Below are 16,515 nucleotides of genomic sequence, written 5' to 3'. Positions count from 1 at the left end.
GCTTTGCACGCCAGCTAGGATGAACTCATTCCAACACATCCCTTCCACTGGTAAAATGGGCTTGTTTAAATGGGGCTGCTCAGATGAAAACAAGCATCCATCTGAAGGGCAAATTCCCACGCCACCCTCAAAATTACTCCCTCCGTCTCAATAGTAGCGTTTCCCAACGTAAGGACCTTTAAGATTTGTAGACTTCAACTCCCAGGATTCTGCAACCAGCTATGTCGGCTGGGGAATCTTGGGAGTTGAAGTCCACAAATCTTAAAGTTGCCCATGTTGGAAACTCTGCCAAAAGAAGTGTACAGTCCAGGGAGTGCACAGAAAGGAAAGATCTGGGTGGAGCTGGGGTTGAACCCAGGGCACTGAGAGTTTTGGTTGGCCAAATTTTCCTACTGTATTTGCATCTGTGGAAAGTTTCCTTAGGAGATGTCCTTTACTGCAGGGGTCTCCAATTCCCAGTACCGCTCTGTGGCCTGTGAGGAGCCGAGCCACACAGCTGGAGGCGAGCGAGTGAAACCGAAACCCCTCCCCCCAGGTCCGTGGAAAAATGGTCTTCCGTGGAACTGGTCAAATGATGCCAAACAGGTTGGGGGCCACTGCTCTACTGAAACAAGGGAGCGTTGTGGCACTGAAGCTTTGTGTGTGGACATCTCTCGTGCAAGATGCTGGGCCACAAGGTACAGTGAAATAGGTCTCCTTGAAGGACTCGGTCAATCCATACCTCAATTCAGAAGGACCAAAAGAGGAGGCTCCTATCGCTGTGCTTTATAGGGAGTCCTCACTTAATGACCGGTTGCTTAGCGAATGTTCAGAGTTACAATGGACCCCTCCCCCAAAATGTACATATGACATGGATTTGAAGTTCTGGCATCCAGCCCCATTGGTCACATGAATGCACTTTAGGTGCTCAGCAACCAGTCCACATTTAAGGCTGTTCAGTCTCCCAAGATCACACAACCACAATTTATGATGGGTTTTGCCAGAAACTGGCATTTCTTTCCAGTTTCAGGCAAAAAAGTGCCCGTTGCAAACAATAGCTTTGCTTAACAACTGTGTTGATCGCTTAATGACTGCCACAAAAATGTCATAAAATCTGGTCAGTCACATGGTGACCCGCTTTATGACTGACTCGACCTACAACTGTAATTCCGGGCCCAATTAGGTTGTAAGTCAAGTCTACCTATAATTGAAAAGAAACGAGAATATCTAAATGCCTACCTATTTATAAAGCATAAAGGGCAGGCCGTTTATAAAGATATACATAAGCACTGCAGCCTTCCTATTTTTACTGTCATTATTAAAAGACAACGCACTTTAAAATCTTCTCAGCATGCCTGGCCTGCAGCTAAAATATAACTCTTCTGAGAGAAGGGGTGAAAGGGATCCAGATGAAAGCAGATTTTGTTTTTAAATTTTTTTAAAGAGCTGAAGGGTTCATTTTTAATGAGCCGTTACTTTAAGTAATGCATAAAAAAATAGAAGAAATTGATAGTCCATTTAGCCTGCACTACATCTAATGCAAAAGTCTTTGGGATATGTTATTCTTAATGTTCACAACAAGATCTGTAAGTATATTATTCACTGGTTTTCCAACAAAAAGAATACTTCAACATTTCGTACAAAGTCCCAGCCCCAACTTGTTCAACCAAGATGATAAAAATATCAAAACAAAAATACACAACAACAAAAAAACAAATTCTAATGTTTGTGTCTTAATCTGCTGCTATCACTAAGCGTAAGTTCTATGGGAGGGTCTGAAGTGGGGAAGCAACAGCAAACTGGGACACTCCAGGATTCTGCCCAGTCGCCCTGGCCGCACGTTCCTGCGGCTGTCTCAGTCTGGAAGGGGACAACTTGCCATGGCCAGCTCACTGCGGGAAATTCAACAATTCTATTTAATTATTTTAAAAATATTTAAAACATTATTTAAATTTTTGTCATTCCTATTTCATTCTGTCCCTCCTTCGGCACCCTTTCTTCAATGATCCTATTCCACCATTTCCTGACATTAGTGTAAGCCTTGTCCCGCGGGGGGCTGTCCCGGGGTCAGACATCCTGGGGTGAGCTGGCTCTGGTGAGCTGTCCTAGACTCTCCTCACTCAACTCCGCATTTTGAGTGATGCTGGCTAGCAGTCAGTAACTTAGTTAATCCACTTTATTGAATATATACCTACATAGGACAACATAGCTTTCATTTCTTCATCGCTGCGAACAGTAATCCGATCGCCATCCTCATCTTCATCTGTATAAAATAAAAGTCTGCATATTAAAATTTGCCGGGTTTAAAAGATGATCACATATTTGACAGACGTGGAGGAACTTTGAAAACGTGAACAACCGAGGGCCAAAGAATAGGAACACACACTGGTTTTGTCTTAATTTCAAGTCAGGGCGACTAGTTGGGCAGATGTGAAAGAGAGAGAACAAAGCATGCAAAGGGGTCTAGCGTGGCTTCAGATCCTCTCCATGGACTCAACTCTGGGGCCAGGTCACGCTACAGAAATCATCTGATGATATAATGGGAAGGGGCTTCACAACTGCTGCACAAGCTGCACTGGGTGCCAGGTTGCTTCTGGATCCAATTCAAAGCATTGGCTATCACCTTTAAAGCCCTACATGGCCTGGGGCCGGTTCCCTGTGGAACTGTGTCCTGTCCCAGTGGGTCATGCAGGGAAGGAATGCCGCAGACCCATCAATTCTGACTGGCAGGTCCAAGAAGAGAACCTTCTCTGCCACTGCCCCCCTCCCCCCGGGGAACCCTGCCCTCCCAGGGGCGAGGTGGGCCCCTAATCTCCTGGCCCAGTTTCCTAGCCTGAAGACCTGGCTCTGCCATCTCACTCGGGGCCCAGAGAGGAGCAGGCAGCCACGGGCACTCTGAAGCCCTTCCTTTGCTTAAAATAATTTTTAATTATTTTATTCGTTTTAACTGCCTATAGTAATATTTATATATAGCTCTTATATTTTTACTTGTACACTGCCCAGAACCACCCTATGAGGGAGATGGGCAGTTTCTAAATGTGACAAACAAACAAACAAACCAAGTAAGTTCAGGCTGTAGCTCCCCCTTTCCCTGGAGCAGGCCTCTTGCTGATCTCCTTCCAGTTTATGTTACTCTCCAACGTCCACCTGCACAGAGGGTGGCACAGTGGCAGTGGCACCAGCCCCACCACGGCAGGTAGGGGCAGCCTGAGTGAATTACTGGGTCTCCGTCCCATCACCGTCTTCATCTCCCCAGGAGGAGCACCAGGCTTCTCACTTCATAAACAAACATAATTCTTGTGTCTCCAGTAGAAGTCATTAGAATAGTAACTGCTAAGAAAATTCTAAACACAATCTGACTCTAAATGAAAAAAAGCTAATAAAAAAACCAGAATAATCAAGAGAATAGGAGGAATTTAAAACAGATACCTGGAAGGAGTATTTTGTAGTAAAAGGCCACAATTTGCAAAGCTCACAAATAAACGCCATTGAGAAAGCACCTCATTACAGAAGATTAGCTCTAAAAGCTACACAACTTTGGAAATTCTCAGGTGAACTGAAGTGTCTTCCCTGTTCTTACAGGGCGCCCATTTGGGGACAAAGCAGGTGGCGGAAAAGACACCGCAGCTCCCTAAGAGAGAGGAGCATCATCATCTGTTGTCTGGTGGGAGGGACACAGGCTCTTTCAGGCTCTGTATTTCTCTGACTAAGGAGGGAGGCTGCTCACCCGTCCCGCCGGGAGGAACACACGGAGCCCCGTTCAAGCGATTCTGCAGAACACAAAGGTTCAAAAGGGGCTTGGCGAGCCCCTCTCCTCGCCTAGAGCGCAAAAAACACGATCTTCCAGTCCATTAGGGAAGCAAAAGTAGAACTAAACAAAGCCTAGATTTTGCTAGTGTCACCTCCTCCTCGCAAGGCACCAAATAGAAGGCAGCAGATGGCAACCAAATATTCCACAGCAATTTTTGCAAAAGACGCCGTGTGCCGGGCACGCGCAAAACGGTTTGGGATAAAAGGACCATAACGAGCCATATGTCGTTAGTTGTTTTATTTGTAGCAACATGGCGTACAACAAGGTCCAGTGGCAACGGAGAATACAGCCCCAGGTAGAGGCAGCCACAGAAGACACACCGGAGATAGCAATAACTAAGCAAACGGGAGAGGAAGCCGCTGTGGATAGCAATTAACTGCCTCCAAGAAAGCCATCAAGTAGCTGAGAAGATACTTAAGCCGAGGAAATTTCAGGCTTTCATTAGGGAGAAGATAACCTAGAAACCAACAGCATCAATACACATTAACATATTTTTGATGCACTTAAGTGGCAGGAGAAACAATGTCACGCTGATGCAAAATGACAAGCTAATTCAAGAACCGGAAAGCACAGCAGCCGGTGTCGAGAGAGAAGCCATGAAACCCACATTTCTTGAAGGCAGGTTCTGCCAAGGGCGTCCCTGGACCGGAATCGATGCTCATGGCTGGTGGGGAGAGGTCGGCTGAGACACAAACGGCCATGGAGGAGATTTTGAGCCCAGCCACCTTGAACTCTATAACTCCAATTTGGGGAGGGGTGCCAAAATGGTCACATTATAGACAATGTTTTTGTATGATGATCTCATAAGACAGTCTATCTAAAATCAAAGGTGTATAAAACAATGTTTTATATAGCGTAGTTTTATATGGCGCTGAGTGCTGGCCCAGCACCAAATGCATTGAGGGCCTTTTACATGCCATGAAGGTGCATCTGCTCCTTTGGTCGTTAGCTGCTTCTCTTGACCATGTCAGCAATCACACAGCAGAGCAGCAACTGGGCATTGTGCCAATGCCGGAGAAAATGCCGGAGAAAAGCCTACAGTGGTATGGCAATGTCCTATAAGCAGTACCCCACACTGCATTGCCTGCCGCTTTAACACAGATGGCAAGTGCCCGAGTGGATGGACAGAGCAAAGATGGCAAGACACAATAAATGCAGACATGAACATTGCCCAGTTGGATCCAGAGGCTGCATCTGATCATGCAAGATGGCGTTCGTTGATCCAAAAAACACACCTTGCACCTGTGGGCGCTAGGAAGACGATGATGATGAAGATTTTGTAAGAGCAGAGGGGAGGGGAGGAGAGGGGAGGGGAAGAGAGGAGAGGATTACGAAATAATAGAATGGAATGGGGATGGGGAATGGACTGGACTAGACTAGAATCTGGAAGAGACCTTGGAGGTCTTCTAGTCCAGCCTCTGCTCAAGTAGGAGAACCTGTATCTTTTCAGACAAGTGACTGTCTAGTCCAGGGGTAGGCAACCTTGGCTCTTTTATGACTCGTGGACTTCAACTCCCAGAATTCCTGAACCAGCCATGCTGGCTCAGAAATTCTGGGAGTTGAAGTCCACGAGTCATAAAAGAGCCAAGGTTGCCTACCCCTGGTCTAGTCTCTTCTTAAAAACCTCCAGTGATGGAGCACCCACGATTTCTGAAGGCAAGCTATTCCATTGGTTAATTGTCCTCGCTGTCAGGAAGTTTTTCCTTAATTCCAGGTTGCTTCCCTCTTTGATCAGTTTCCAGCCATTGTTTCTTGTCCTGCCCTCTGGTGCTTTGGAGAATAATTTGACCCCCTCTTCTTTGTGGCAGCCCCTCAAATACTGGAATACTGCTATCACGTCTCCCTTATTTCTTCTTTTCTTTATACTAGCCAAACTCAATTCCTGCAATCTTCTTTCATATGCTTTAGTCTCCAGGCCTTTGATATTCTTAGTTGCTCTTCTCTGAATTTTCTCCAAAGTTTCAACATCTTTTTTGTAGCGTGGTGACCAAAATTGGTTGCAGTATTCCAGGTGTGGTCTTAGAATAGAATAGAATTCTTTATTGGTCAAGTGTGATTGGACACCCAAGGAATTTGTCTCTGGTGCATGAGCTCTCAGTGTACATACAAAGTGATAGGTCACAGATCATAAATCATAGTTAAAATCATTAATCACAAGATACAAACAACAAGGGATAAATCATAAGATACCAATAGAAGAAGATAGTAGGAAACATGAGAAGGTAAGAAAGATGAGAAGATGAGAAGGATAATAGCAATACAGCCTACATTCACAGGCCAGCATTGTTCCCGCATAATAAAAACGGAGAGGTCTGTCCTTAACGCTCCCAGTTGCTGAACTGCAGATAACTTCAAGGGCCTGAACACCAGGAAAGCCCAGGGTTAAACCTTCCAAGCCTTGAGCTGCCCTCCAACCTTCTGCCATGGAGACAGTGATGGGTTCCCCATCTCCAGAGAAGGTAACGAGTCCATAACCAATTTAGTGTCGTATACACAAAAGTCCGATTCCCTCAAAGGCCATCTAGCTGATTTCTGCTTTTAATCCTACAAATCTGAAAATTAAAATCTCAGCACACAAAGCCTCCAGGTACTTTATATTTTTCATTTAATTTGAGCAATATAATTGCAGTGCGTCCAAAGAGCATAGTAAGGTCAGGATGGTAATTAAAGCTATATGGTAGAAATATGTGCTCTCAAGATGTGATTAAATAATAAAATATTACTTAGCTAAGGTTTATCATTAAACTTGCATCTGTGTATAAATATTTAACTGTAAGATATCTGAACATAAACAAGATGTAGTTGTCACTGTTTTAAATAAATGATGCAAATATAAACTGCCCCCCACCCGCCCGTCTCTCTGGCAAGCAATACTCACATTCAAAAGCTGTTGTCGTTGCATCAGGAAGAACCTGACTGATTACGTCCTGTAACATTAAAAATGAAGGCCGTTAGTTATACTCGTAATGGAAGACTTTTTACAGAATAATTAATATTCAGCTTTTCCTAGCATGTTAACTCCGGCTGCTGAAAGCAGAAGTGAAGCCACACATATTTCATACTTGGAAGAGACCCTTGTGTAGGATTGAAAAATGCCTCTCTTTACCACCCAGAGTTGTTACTCGGCTGATGTAGAGCAGCAGCTCTCAGTGGAGTGTTTGCAAACTCAGTTTATTTGCCTATCATGCAGTTTCCATCTGACGTAGGCGACTGCTGGCTATGAAAACTCCAGTCTTTTTCATAAACCCTCTTGGGAACTATGGCCCTATTATGATTTGTGGACTTCAACTCCCAGAATTCCTAAGCCAGCCATACTGGCTCAGGAATTCTGGAAGTTGAAGTCCACAAATCAGGGTCACAGCTCCCCACCTCTGCTCTAAAGTAAGAGGGAAAGAAGGAGACCTCTGTGGTCTTTTCTATTCATTGGGCTCTGCCTCTCCAGCAGCACTTTCTACTCCAGTGTTCCTCAACCTCAGTAACTTTAAGACGGGTGGACCTCGGAATTCTGGAGGCTGAGGTCCATACATCTTAAAGTTGCTGAGGCTGAGTGCTCTATTACTCCAATGTCCATTGCTCTTCTGCATTTAGCCAAGTTTGCAGATGCCAAATGCTTTCCAGAAATGGGGCACCCTTTGAAAATCCATCCCGCCAACCAACAGTCGCTTTATCAGTGAGATAGGCAGCATACAGATTTAATACATACGTACATACATGCATAATCTAACAATACTCCAATACAATATTAAAGGTCCGGCACAGGTAGTCCTTGACTTATAACCATTCATTTAGAGACTGTTCAAAGATACAAGGGCATTGAAAAACTCCTTGCACTTATGACCACTGCAGCATCCCCATGGTTACCATGATCAAAACGTGGGTGTGGGTGTTTATGATGGTTGCAGCACCCTGGGTCACCCGATCGCCATCTGTGACCTTCCCAACTAGCTTCCAACAAGCAAAGTCAATGGGGGAAGCTGGATTCGCTAAACAACCATGACCCCAAAAGGTTATAAAGTCGGATGTGACTCACTTAACCCATTTGCTCAGCAATGGAAATTCTAGGTCCAACTGTGGTTGTAAGTTGAGGACCACCTGTATTGTCAATCTGAAGTTAATTTCAACGAGGAAATGAGCTGGGAATGGTTTTAATGAATAACCCAATATGGCTGTAAGGATCCACTTCAAAACCTCATCCCAAGAAAGCAGAATTCTTGGAACAGATTCATCCCATTAGGAAAGCTGACAGCAGGCACAGAAGGCAGGATCTGAGGGTTTCCCGCGTGAATCAATAGGTTAAAGGAGCAGCCAGCAAACCCCAAGTAACAACATAATATAATTTCAGAACTAACACATATATGTATATTCTTCCCTTTCTTTCATTCAGTGTTACCCTAATTGTAGGAAAAAAACCCATCTGCCTGACCAGCGGGCAATGATTTTAAATGATCCCTTCCAAGACCTCTGCAGGGCTCTGACATCTATTACTGAGAACCCATGCTCGGGAGTGACGTACACAGTCAATTTTGTGCACATGTCAAGGCTGCCTTGAAAAAGTGGCAGAAGAGAAAGGAACATAAATGGGACAAAAACCTGAAAGCCGATTAAAGCAGGTTGACGTTCAACCCCTGAAAGAGCCAAATCTTCTGCTCACTCCTCCTGAACCCACCACTAAATGCAGCCCCGAATGCATTAGAAGTCCTGTGGTTTAATGCTAATGTCCCTGAGGGAATCTGCCCATCCCACCAGACTGCATAGGGCAGGCGTTCTCCAGGTCCCCTCCCTGGAATGTGGACATCAGTGAGACCTCAGAAGGGGCCCTTTTCTATGGCTGCTCTTGCCCCGTAGAACAGAGACCTTTCTGGCTTTGCTGACCGGGGGGGGGGGGGGGGAGGTGAAGAGGGGATGGTTCCACACGAGCGGTGGGCAAGAGCATGCACACGCAGCTCCATTTGCAAATGGAGTGTGTGCGCGCCCACGCTTGCCTGCTGCTTGTGCAAGTGGGGACGCACGTACACGTATGCTCCCCAGCCACTTCCACGGCCCAGTTGCAAAGGGCTCAAGGCCCAGTAATGGGCCATGTCCCGGGGGTTGGGGACCCCTGCTGTAGAACACTTCCCCCCAAGGAAGGCTGTTGGAGCATCCTAGGAGATGACTGAGGCTCTTGGGGGCTTTGGGGGATCTTGGTTTAATTTTTCTTTTTACCGTTTCATTATTGCTGACAGGTGCCCAGAGTTAACCCTCACCCTAACCCTTACCATAGGTGGCTATATAAACCTTTTAAATAAGTAGCTATACATAAATAAAATTCAAGGCAGAGCCAGGCATGCGCAGGATATTATTATTGTCTGTTCACAAGGATGCAAGGTCACAGCCACCAGGCCTGTAGCTGCTCTATTCACACGAACCTGGGATGTTACTGACACATGTGGGAATCCAAGCCAGGTGGGCCTTTTGCAACTGACAGATCAACATTCTGCAGATTTCCTAAGCGCCACCCGCTGCGCCTATAAACACTGGGAAGACTGGATGGCCACTGCTCTGAAATGATATAGGACACAGCAGGGGGTTGGACTAGATAGCCTCCACGGTCCCTTCCAACTCTACTGTTCTGTGTCCTATCGGTTCACGCCGTAATCTTTCCACTCGCGGCGGGAGGGTAATCTGCGGCTGAGAGTCGGGGGGGGGGAAGCATTTAAGAATCCGAGGCCCAGCCCGGCGCCCGAGAACGACTCAGGTCCCGTTCCAGAAGGGAGGCGCCTCCCAGCAAGGCGAGGGCTCCGGGGCAGATTGGGGGTCCCTTCCGGCAACCGGGCCCCACAATCCGCGCAGGGTCCCGCAGAGGCAGGCAGGCAGGCAGGCAGGCTGGCCCCCAAGACCGGAGGGCGGCGCCAACCCACCGCGGGGCTCTCCGGCCGGGCCTCCGAGGGGGCCGCAGCCACCCCACCCCCCACCCCAGGCCCAAACGCTGCTCGGGGACCCGGCGGGGGGGAGGCCCCGCGCGGCGCAGGGCAGACCCCCCCCGGACCCCCCGCCCGACCCTCACCAGCACGTCGCGGAAGAGCAGCTGCGGGGCGGGGTGCACCGTCCAGTCCACGGCGCCGCCGCCGTCCGGGATGCGGATGCGGATGACCAGCGCGGGCCGGGCCGGCTCCATCCCGGGGTCGCCCAGGGCCAGCAGGAGCATCCCCGGGCGGCGGCTGGCGCTCTCCGCGGGACTAGGCCGCGCCAGGCCGGAAGGGCTCGGGCCGCAGGCCCCGCCCCCACGCGCGGCCCCGCCCCTGCCGTCCCCCGCCCCCTCCTTTCCTGCCTCGCTGGGGCGCGCCCGCCTGGCCCGCGGAACGCCGCGCCACCAGAACCGGGGAGCCCCTCCCGCCTTCCTTCTCCTCCTCTCTCTCTCCCCCCCCCGAATTTGCAATCCGGGTAATCCTCGGTTTACAACATTCCATTCAGTGACTGTTGGAAATTGCAATGGCGTTGAAAATAGTGACTTAGGACCATTTTTTACACTTGCGACTGTTGCAGCGTCCCCGTGGTGGTCACATGATAAATGACTTGGTAACTGACTCCTATTTGTGAGGGTTGCAGTGTCCTGGGGGTCACTTGAGCCTCTTTTGCAACCTTCTAAGAAGCCAAGTCAATGGGGGGAGCCAGATTCACTTAACAACCGTGTTACCAACTTAACAACTGTGGTGATTCACTCAATAACTGCCAAGAAAGGTTGTAAAATGGAGCCAAACTCACTTAACAATAGAAATTTTGGGCTCAGAAATTTTATTGATTTTCTAGTTTTATATTCTAAAAAAAATAAATTGGGGCTCAGTTGTGGTGGTAAATTGAGGACTAGCTGCATAGAACATAGGATAAGATGTGTTGGTGCAAGGTGTGTGGGGGAGACAAAAATTGTGAATACTCCGAGAAGAATAATTACAGGGGTTGCTGGTTGCCCTCGTGGCACAAGAACAGCGTTTCCTAAACAAACATAAATAACACAAAAGAGTTTCTTTTCAGAAATGGGTGGCATATAAATTTAATAAACAGGTAAATAATGAGCAGCATATTAATTTAATTAATAAAATAAACATTTGGCCAAGAAGGATTCGGCGCTGGGAAAAGAGAAGCACGTCCATTTGAAAGCCAACCCAGAAAGTGAACTAAAGGGCCACCCGGCTGGACCAGTTTTCTTACCCAATAATCTGTGGGATTCTGACTCCTCAGCGTTAGCCCAAGGCCCAGCTTGGCCCCAAGGCTTAGGAAGGCCTGGCCTGGGGCGGCAGGGCTTAGACGGTGCCCGTGCTGCCCCTCTGAATCCTTCTCAAAAGGCAGATCTTGGCATTGGGGTGGGGCTGTCAATGCAAATGCCTTGGAACTGGCAGTGCCTTCTCTGTCATCCATCCATCTTTAAGAGCCCTGGTGCTGTGGGGGATAGAATGCAGTATTGCAGGCTAATTTTGCCGACTGCCAGTGGTTCGATTCTCACTCGCTCGAGGTTCACTATCTTCTATATCAGAGGCCCCCAACTTTTTGGGCACCAGGGACCGGTTCCATGGGGAAAGATTTTCCCACAGACCAGAGGGGGCCTGGTTTCATGTGCTGCCTGCATCCAGTGGATGGGGCTTCACTTGTTTGCGCGGCCCGGTTGCTGGTATGCCACAGCCTGGTGCCGATCCACGGACCGGGGGTTGGGGACCCCTGTTCTATGTCTAATCTATCTACTATCCATCCATCCATCTCATTTAGAAAGTGCCTATCTCCCTCACAGTGAACCTGGGTATGTGTGTAAAAATAAGATATAAAAATATGAAAACTAAATACTATAATGCAAACATAGATTACAACACAAATATTTAAAATTAAAAATGGGGAGGGCCTTCAAGAGATTAACCAGCCTTATGGCTGCAAGCACTCTGTCGAGGCCAAGCAGACCGGCAGAGCCAGGTCTTCAGATATTTCCAGAAGGCCAGGAGACGGGGTGGGGGGCTGGGGGGGTTGTGTAGTCTGATGCCGCTGAAGGCTGTGGGTGGTGCTCCAGGGCCAGCCAACATCATAACCAAATCTGTGATCTTGACATACAGATAATCCTCGCCCTGCCCAAAATTTCCACTGCTAAGCAAGACAGTTGTTAAGCGACTTTTGCCCCATTCTACGACCTTTCTTGCCACAGTTGTTAAGTGAATCTGTGGTATAGTAACATGATTGTTAGGTGAATAGCTTCCCCCATTAACGTTGCTTGTCAGAAAGTCGCCAAAGATGATCACATGACCACGGGGCGTGGCAACCGTTATAAAGACACACCAGTTGCCAAGCGTCCGAATTCTGATCATGTGACCATGGGGATGCTACAACGGTCGTGTGAAAAGCAGTCATAAGTCATTTTTTGTAACTTGTAACTGTGGTCACTAAATATAATAATAACAACAACAACAATAATAATAATAATGAATGATTATAAGCTGAGGACCACCTTATGCCCCACATCTATCATTTTTATTTATTTATTTATTTTATTTATTTATTTTATTAAATTTATATCCCGCCCTTCTCCTTGCGGACTCAGGGCGGCTAACAATCGAGTAAAAATACACAGATACATTACAAGATTAAAATTAATTAAAAAGGAAATATTTATTTTTATCGAATGCACATTTCTGAGCCGCTTGAAAATTTCAAAACTTATTTGTGACCCGGTGGTGGGGATAACAAAGTTCGCACATTGCTGGGCTCAAAACTGTAACTCTGGGAAAAGCAGTCTCCCTGCACCCCCTCCCCCCCCCATTAACCCATCTGGCACATAAGCAAGAATTACATTTGACCGTTTCCCCAAGTAGACAGTAACTACATTTCTCTTTAGTCCACCTAATAAGTTTTGTTTCCAATTTGACAATTCTTGATCCTTTAGAGGAAATGGAAGGGCAATGGCAAATATATGGTAGGAGGGAAAGTATTAAATTGGGGGACCCAGCATTCTGATTATGTGCTAATCCAGAGTCAAGGACCCGTTTTCTCATGGATCTATAGGAGGAGACCCCTGTTAATATATGGTGCAAAAAATCAGGAGTGTGCTATGCCTTTTCAGAATAATGAGTGTTTTTAAAAGATGGATTAAAATGTTATTAAAAGCTGCAGCTCACTTCATCAGATGCACAGAGTGGCTGAATTGATCTAGGATTTAAACTGGGATGAGGTGCGGAAAATGGAGGGGAAGGTAGGGTTCTCATGCAGATGCAGCTTCCTTCCCCTCACCCCAATCTAAATTCTACATCAGCTCGTGTATCCAATGAAGTGAACTGCTCACATCACAAAAGCGAATGCCTTTCCATCAAAATTCGTTAGTGGGGAAAGATGCTAGCGGATTCCTGATTCTTTGTCACCCAAGGAAGGACCTCTGCAATTTCTTCAAAATTTCAGTTTGAAGCAAATTTGGTGCCTCTGGTTGGGTTGTTTTCTTAACCTCAGCATGGGTTAAGCTTGCCGGCTGGGGAATTCTGGGATTTGAAGTTCATCTATTTGAAATTGACTGAGATTGAGAAACACCGAACTGCTGCAGCTTTTCAACCTTGGTGAGCTTCTACAAAAGAATATGCCAGCCACGCAACATGTTATTGGGAGGGGCTGCAATTATATCTTTTCCCTCAAAAGTCCAACATGTCAGGTTTGAAACCTCCTTCCCAATTCCCCAAAATGTTCCCCACCTGGGTACAGATTGCGCAAGCTTAACAACATTCCGCAACTTACCTCAGCCAGCTCGAGGGGCTTTGTAATTGTTTTTGCCGACCTATAAATTTTTGAGTAACAACAAAATTATTGTGATTTTTCTTACTAAATTATTCATATATTACAAAGCATGTATGTAACAAGGGCCATGAATCAAAAGGCATATAATGACTCTATCTTGGAGTCATTTCTTCAAAGAAAAACTCAAATAGATTTATGTATACAAGTTAACTAAGAGACCATGATTTTAATAGTGTTCATAATTCTACCTGCTCCTTCCCCAGCTTCGTACATTCTTTTCTTTAAAGTACTACACTTTTAAAATGAATTTTAAAATTCGAAGCTTTCCTTTCGGGAGACAATTGCTTTTCATCACATTTAGCAGTTGAGTCTAATTGGTACTATTGCAATCACTGAAATAACAATTTTTTCACGAGGTAACCCAGAGCTCATAAACTGTGCTTAGAGGGATGCTAATATCTCTAAGAGAAGTCCTGGCTAAGTGTTTTGTATCTCTGAAATAAAAGCAAGAAGACGTTGCCCTCGTACATCATTGAGCTTTTTATTTACTTGTCTATTACAGACGACCGAAACTTCTCACGAGAGCCTAGAATCCAAACATTTAATGTAAACAAAATAGTGAAATGCAAGCTGCCCATTATCCAGGATACTTTTTTTTTCACTTAATATAAACCTTTGGATAACAGCTTTTCACAAGGCTCCAGCCAATTCACAATAATGACAATATACAAATGTTCATTTAGATTATTGGTGTGAGACAGATTATATTGAGTTATCTACATATCTTCAGTCTTATTGTTCATGGAAATAAAACCTTACAATATTAGGTTTCCAACTTTTTCAAGCCTGTTTTCATCATAAATGACAGCTTTTTGAGATTTCTTCTCAAGAAATGAAATACCAAAATAGTACTTAAAAAGGCCACTCTGAAATCAAGAAAGAAACCACTAAGATTTATTTCCTTGCTACTAAGCCTGAAATGGCCATGTGCTTCATTTTACAACTCTACATCCTGGTTTCATTCGGCTCTCAAGTTTTAAAAGCTGACAAAAATGAAAAGATTTCAGAAATGGCAGAGATATGTACTACTTCTGTCAAAGCCATCGGTTCCCTACAGATGTTGCAATTCCTCGAAATCTCAGACCCACCACTTGGCCAGGACTTGAGAGTTGCAGTCCCCACACATATGGAGGAAGCTATGTAGAGAAAGCCAAGGCTTTCCACCAAAGGCTCGTTCTCTGTTTTCTGCATTTCTAACTTAAAATGTCCTGGCTGAAGTGTAGTTCTGGAATTAAAAGAAATGCCCAAGAGCCCCCATCCCCCAATCGATCTTTACACAAACATCAATGCCTGAGACTATTACATATTGGCATCTGTAAGCATTAATGCAAGCCTGACATTTCCATTAACACGTATACAGAAAACATCCAACAAATTTCAGCTTTTTGGATTAGTAAACAATACTCCACGGATGAGGCTTCCGTTAATAATGTTTCTTATTGTTTGGAAAATCTCTAGTGGACAAATTTGTCAAACACAAAAGGTCTAAAAGTGAAATATAGTAATTAAGACTCTCACTTTATTGATTGGAGAGCTTAAGTAATTTTTCATTACTAACGTAAGATTTAATACATAAAAGTAGTTAAAGATTCTGTCTTGGCACTAGCTATTAGCATGTAATTGAACTAGTAAAAAAGATCAGTTTAACCTATGTTGATTACCACCTTACCTTTGAAAGGCAATTAAGGATCTCAATCATGGCAACAAGATTTGATTGTGTGGCCTTTATTGGACATCGATCTTTTAGGAAAGCGCAGTTACATTTTCCATTAATTTACAGTAGCAGTTTAACTCTGGTACCTTAGACCATTGACCCAGATAAGATGTCAGGCTAAGTACTCGTTTAGTTTAAGGTGCTCCCATCACGCATTCCTCTTTAAAAGGGACACCGAAACGAGTCCGGTATCTATCAAGCAGGCTTAGGCAAAGGTTTCAGTTACTGGCGTGTGTTTCATCAGGCTGAACTCCCCTATGTTCAGCATCCCACCCTCCTTTGCTGTGTTAAGCACTGCCCTTCTACCAAAAGAAAGAGATAATTAAAGCAGGGTAGAAACATCAAAACACAAAGCACAGCAACTATTGCATTTCAGCAGATCGCATTTCCTGAAAGGTCGTGTATTCCGGGCATCTTAAATGCATTTTGAAGAGGTATTAAAAATACCTGCCAAGGCGTTTTATTGCCAATGATGCTGGAGGACCAGGAAATGGGGGGGGGAGGTTTGACCAGACCAAAATCCAGAAATAATTAGCCATGTAGCATTTGTGAGTGTGTGTGTGTGTGGGGGGGGGGAATTGAAAGCCAAGAGTAAGGACATTCCCAAGAATGGAGTGGGGAAATGGACACCCCCCCCCCACTTATGAGGACATGGAACCAAAAGAAACTGCTGCAGGAACAGGTTCAAGTGGTGTTTACATCATTTGGGTACAATACCTTATTTTATACTTCCGTAGATGTCAAAACAACCTTTTACATTTTCTTCTCTCCTGGCAAGTACATGCTGCAAGAGTCAGACTTGTATGTGTGAAGGCGGGATGAAGCAGCTTCACATTTGAGATTCTTGCAAAACAATCGCGTAAAGACACATGTGAATTATTTTAGATTGTCATATTTGAGTTCACACACCGTATCAAGCCATGAAGTGATTTGCTTGGCTTAAATGTGTTGTAGGAATTCTAGCTCAGTGACTTGTAAATCACGGGGCAGACCAGAGTAGGGAGAACACAGGCAATTGGGGTTGTTAAACAGATCACAGGTAAAACAAGGCTAGAATTACCCAAATATTTTTATCACAGGGCCCAAATTCTGTTTTTATCCTTTACAACAGGAATGCAAGAACTGTATTTTTAACAGATTGTTATATTAAACCTTATTTAATTCTTAAAAGGTTGACATAGGCATAAGCCATTTGTATTTGAATAGAAGTATAGGATTT

General features: G+C 45.2%; 1 protein-coding gene across 1 annotated transcript in view; it reads right to left on the bottom strand.

Moving 5' to 3' along the window:
* The window catches only part of MAP2K5 (mitogen-activated protein kinase kinase 5), a 118,146-nt gene extending 111,446 nt beyond the window's left edge, over positions 1-6,700 (bottom strand). Inside the window, exons 1-2 of the mRNA XM_015811894.2 lie at positions 6,669-6,700; positions 2,175-2,242 (exon numbers count right to left, since the gene is read on the bottom strand). Of these exons, the coding sequence (XP_015667380.1) occupies positions 2,175-2,195 (21 nt within the window). The 5' untranslated portion in view covers positions 2,196-2,242; positions 6,669-6,700. The remainder of the gene's footprint in view (positions 1-2,174; positions 2,243-6,668) is intronic.
* Between the last annotated feature and the right edge of the window lie 9,815 nt (positions 6,701-16,515).

The sequence above is a fragment of the Protobothrops mucrosquamatus genome, unplaced genomic scaffold (assembly GCF_001527695.2).
Source record: "Protobothrops mucrosquamatus isolate PMUCROS unplaced genomic scaffold, P.Mucros_1.0 scaffold56, whole genome shotgun sequence".
Lineage (NCBI taxonomy): Eukaryota > Metazoa > Chordata > Lepidosauria > Squamata > Viperidae > Protobothrops > Protobothrops mucrosquamatus.
The sequence above is the reverse complement of the archived record's forward strand: the minus strand, read 5'-3'. Positions and strand labels throughout refer to the sequence as shown.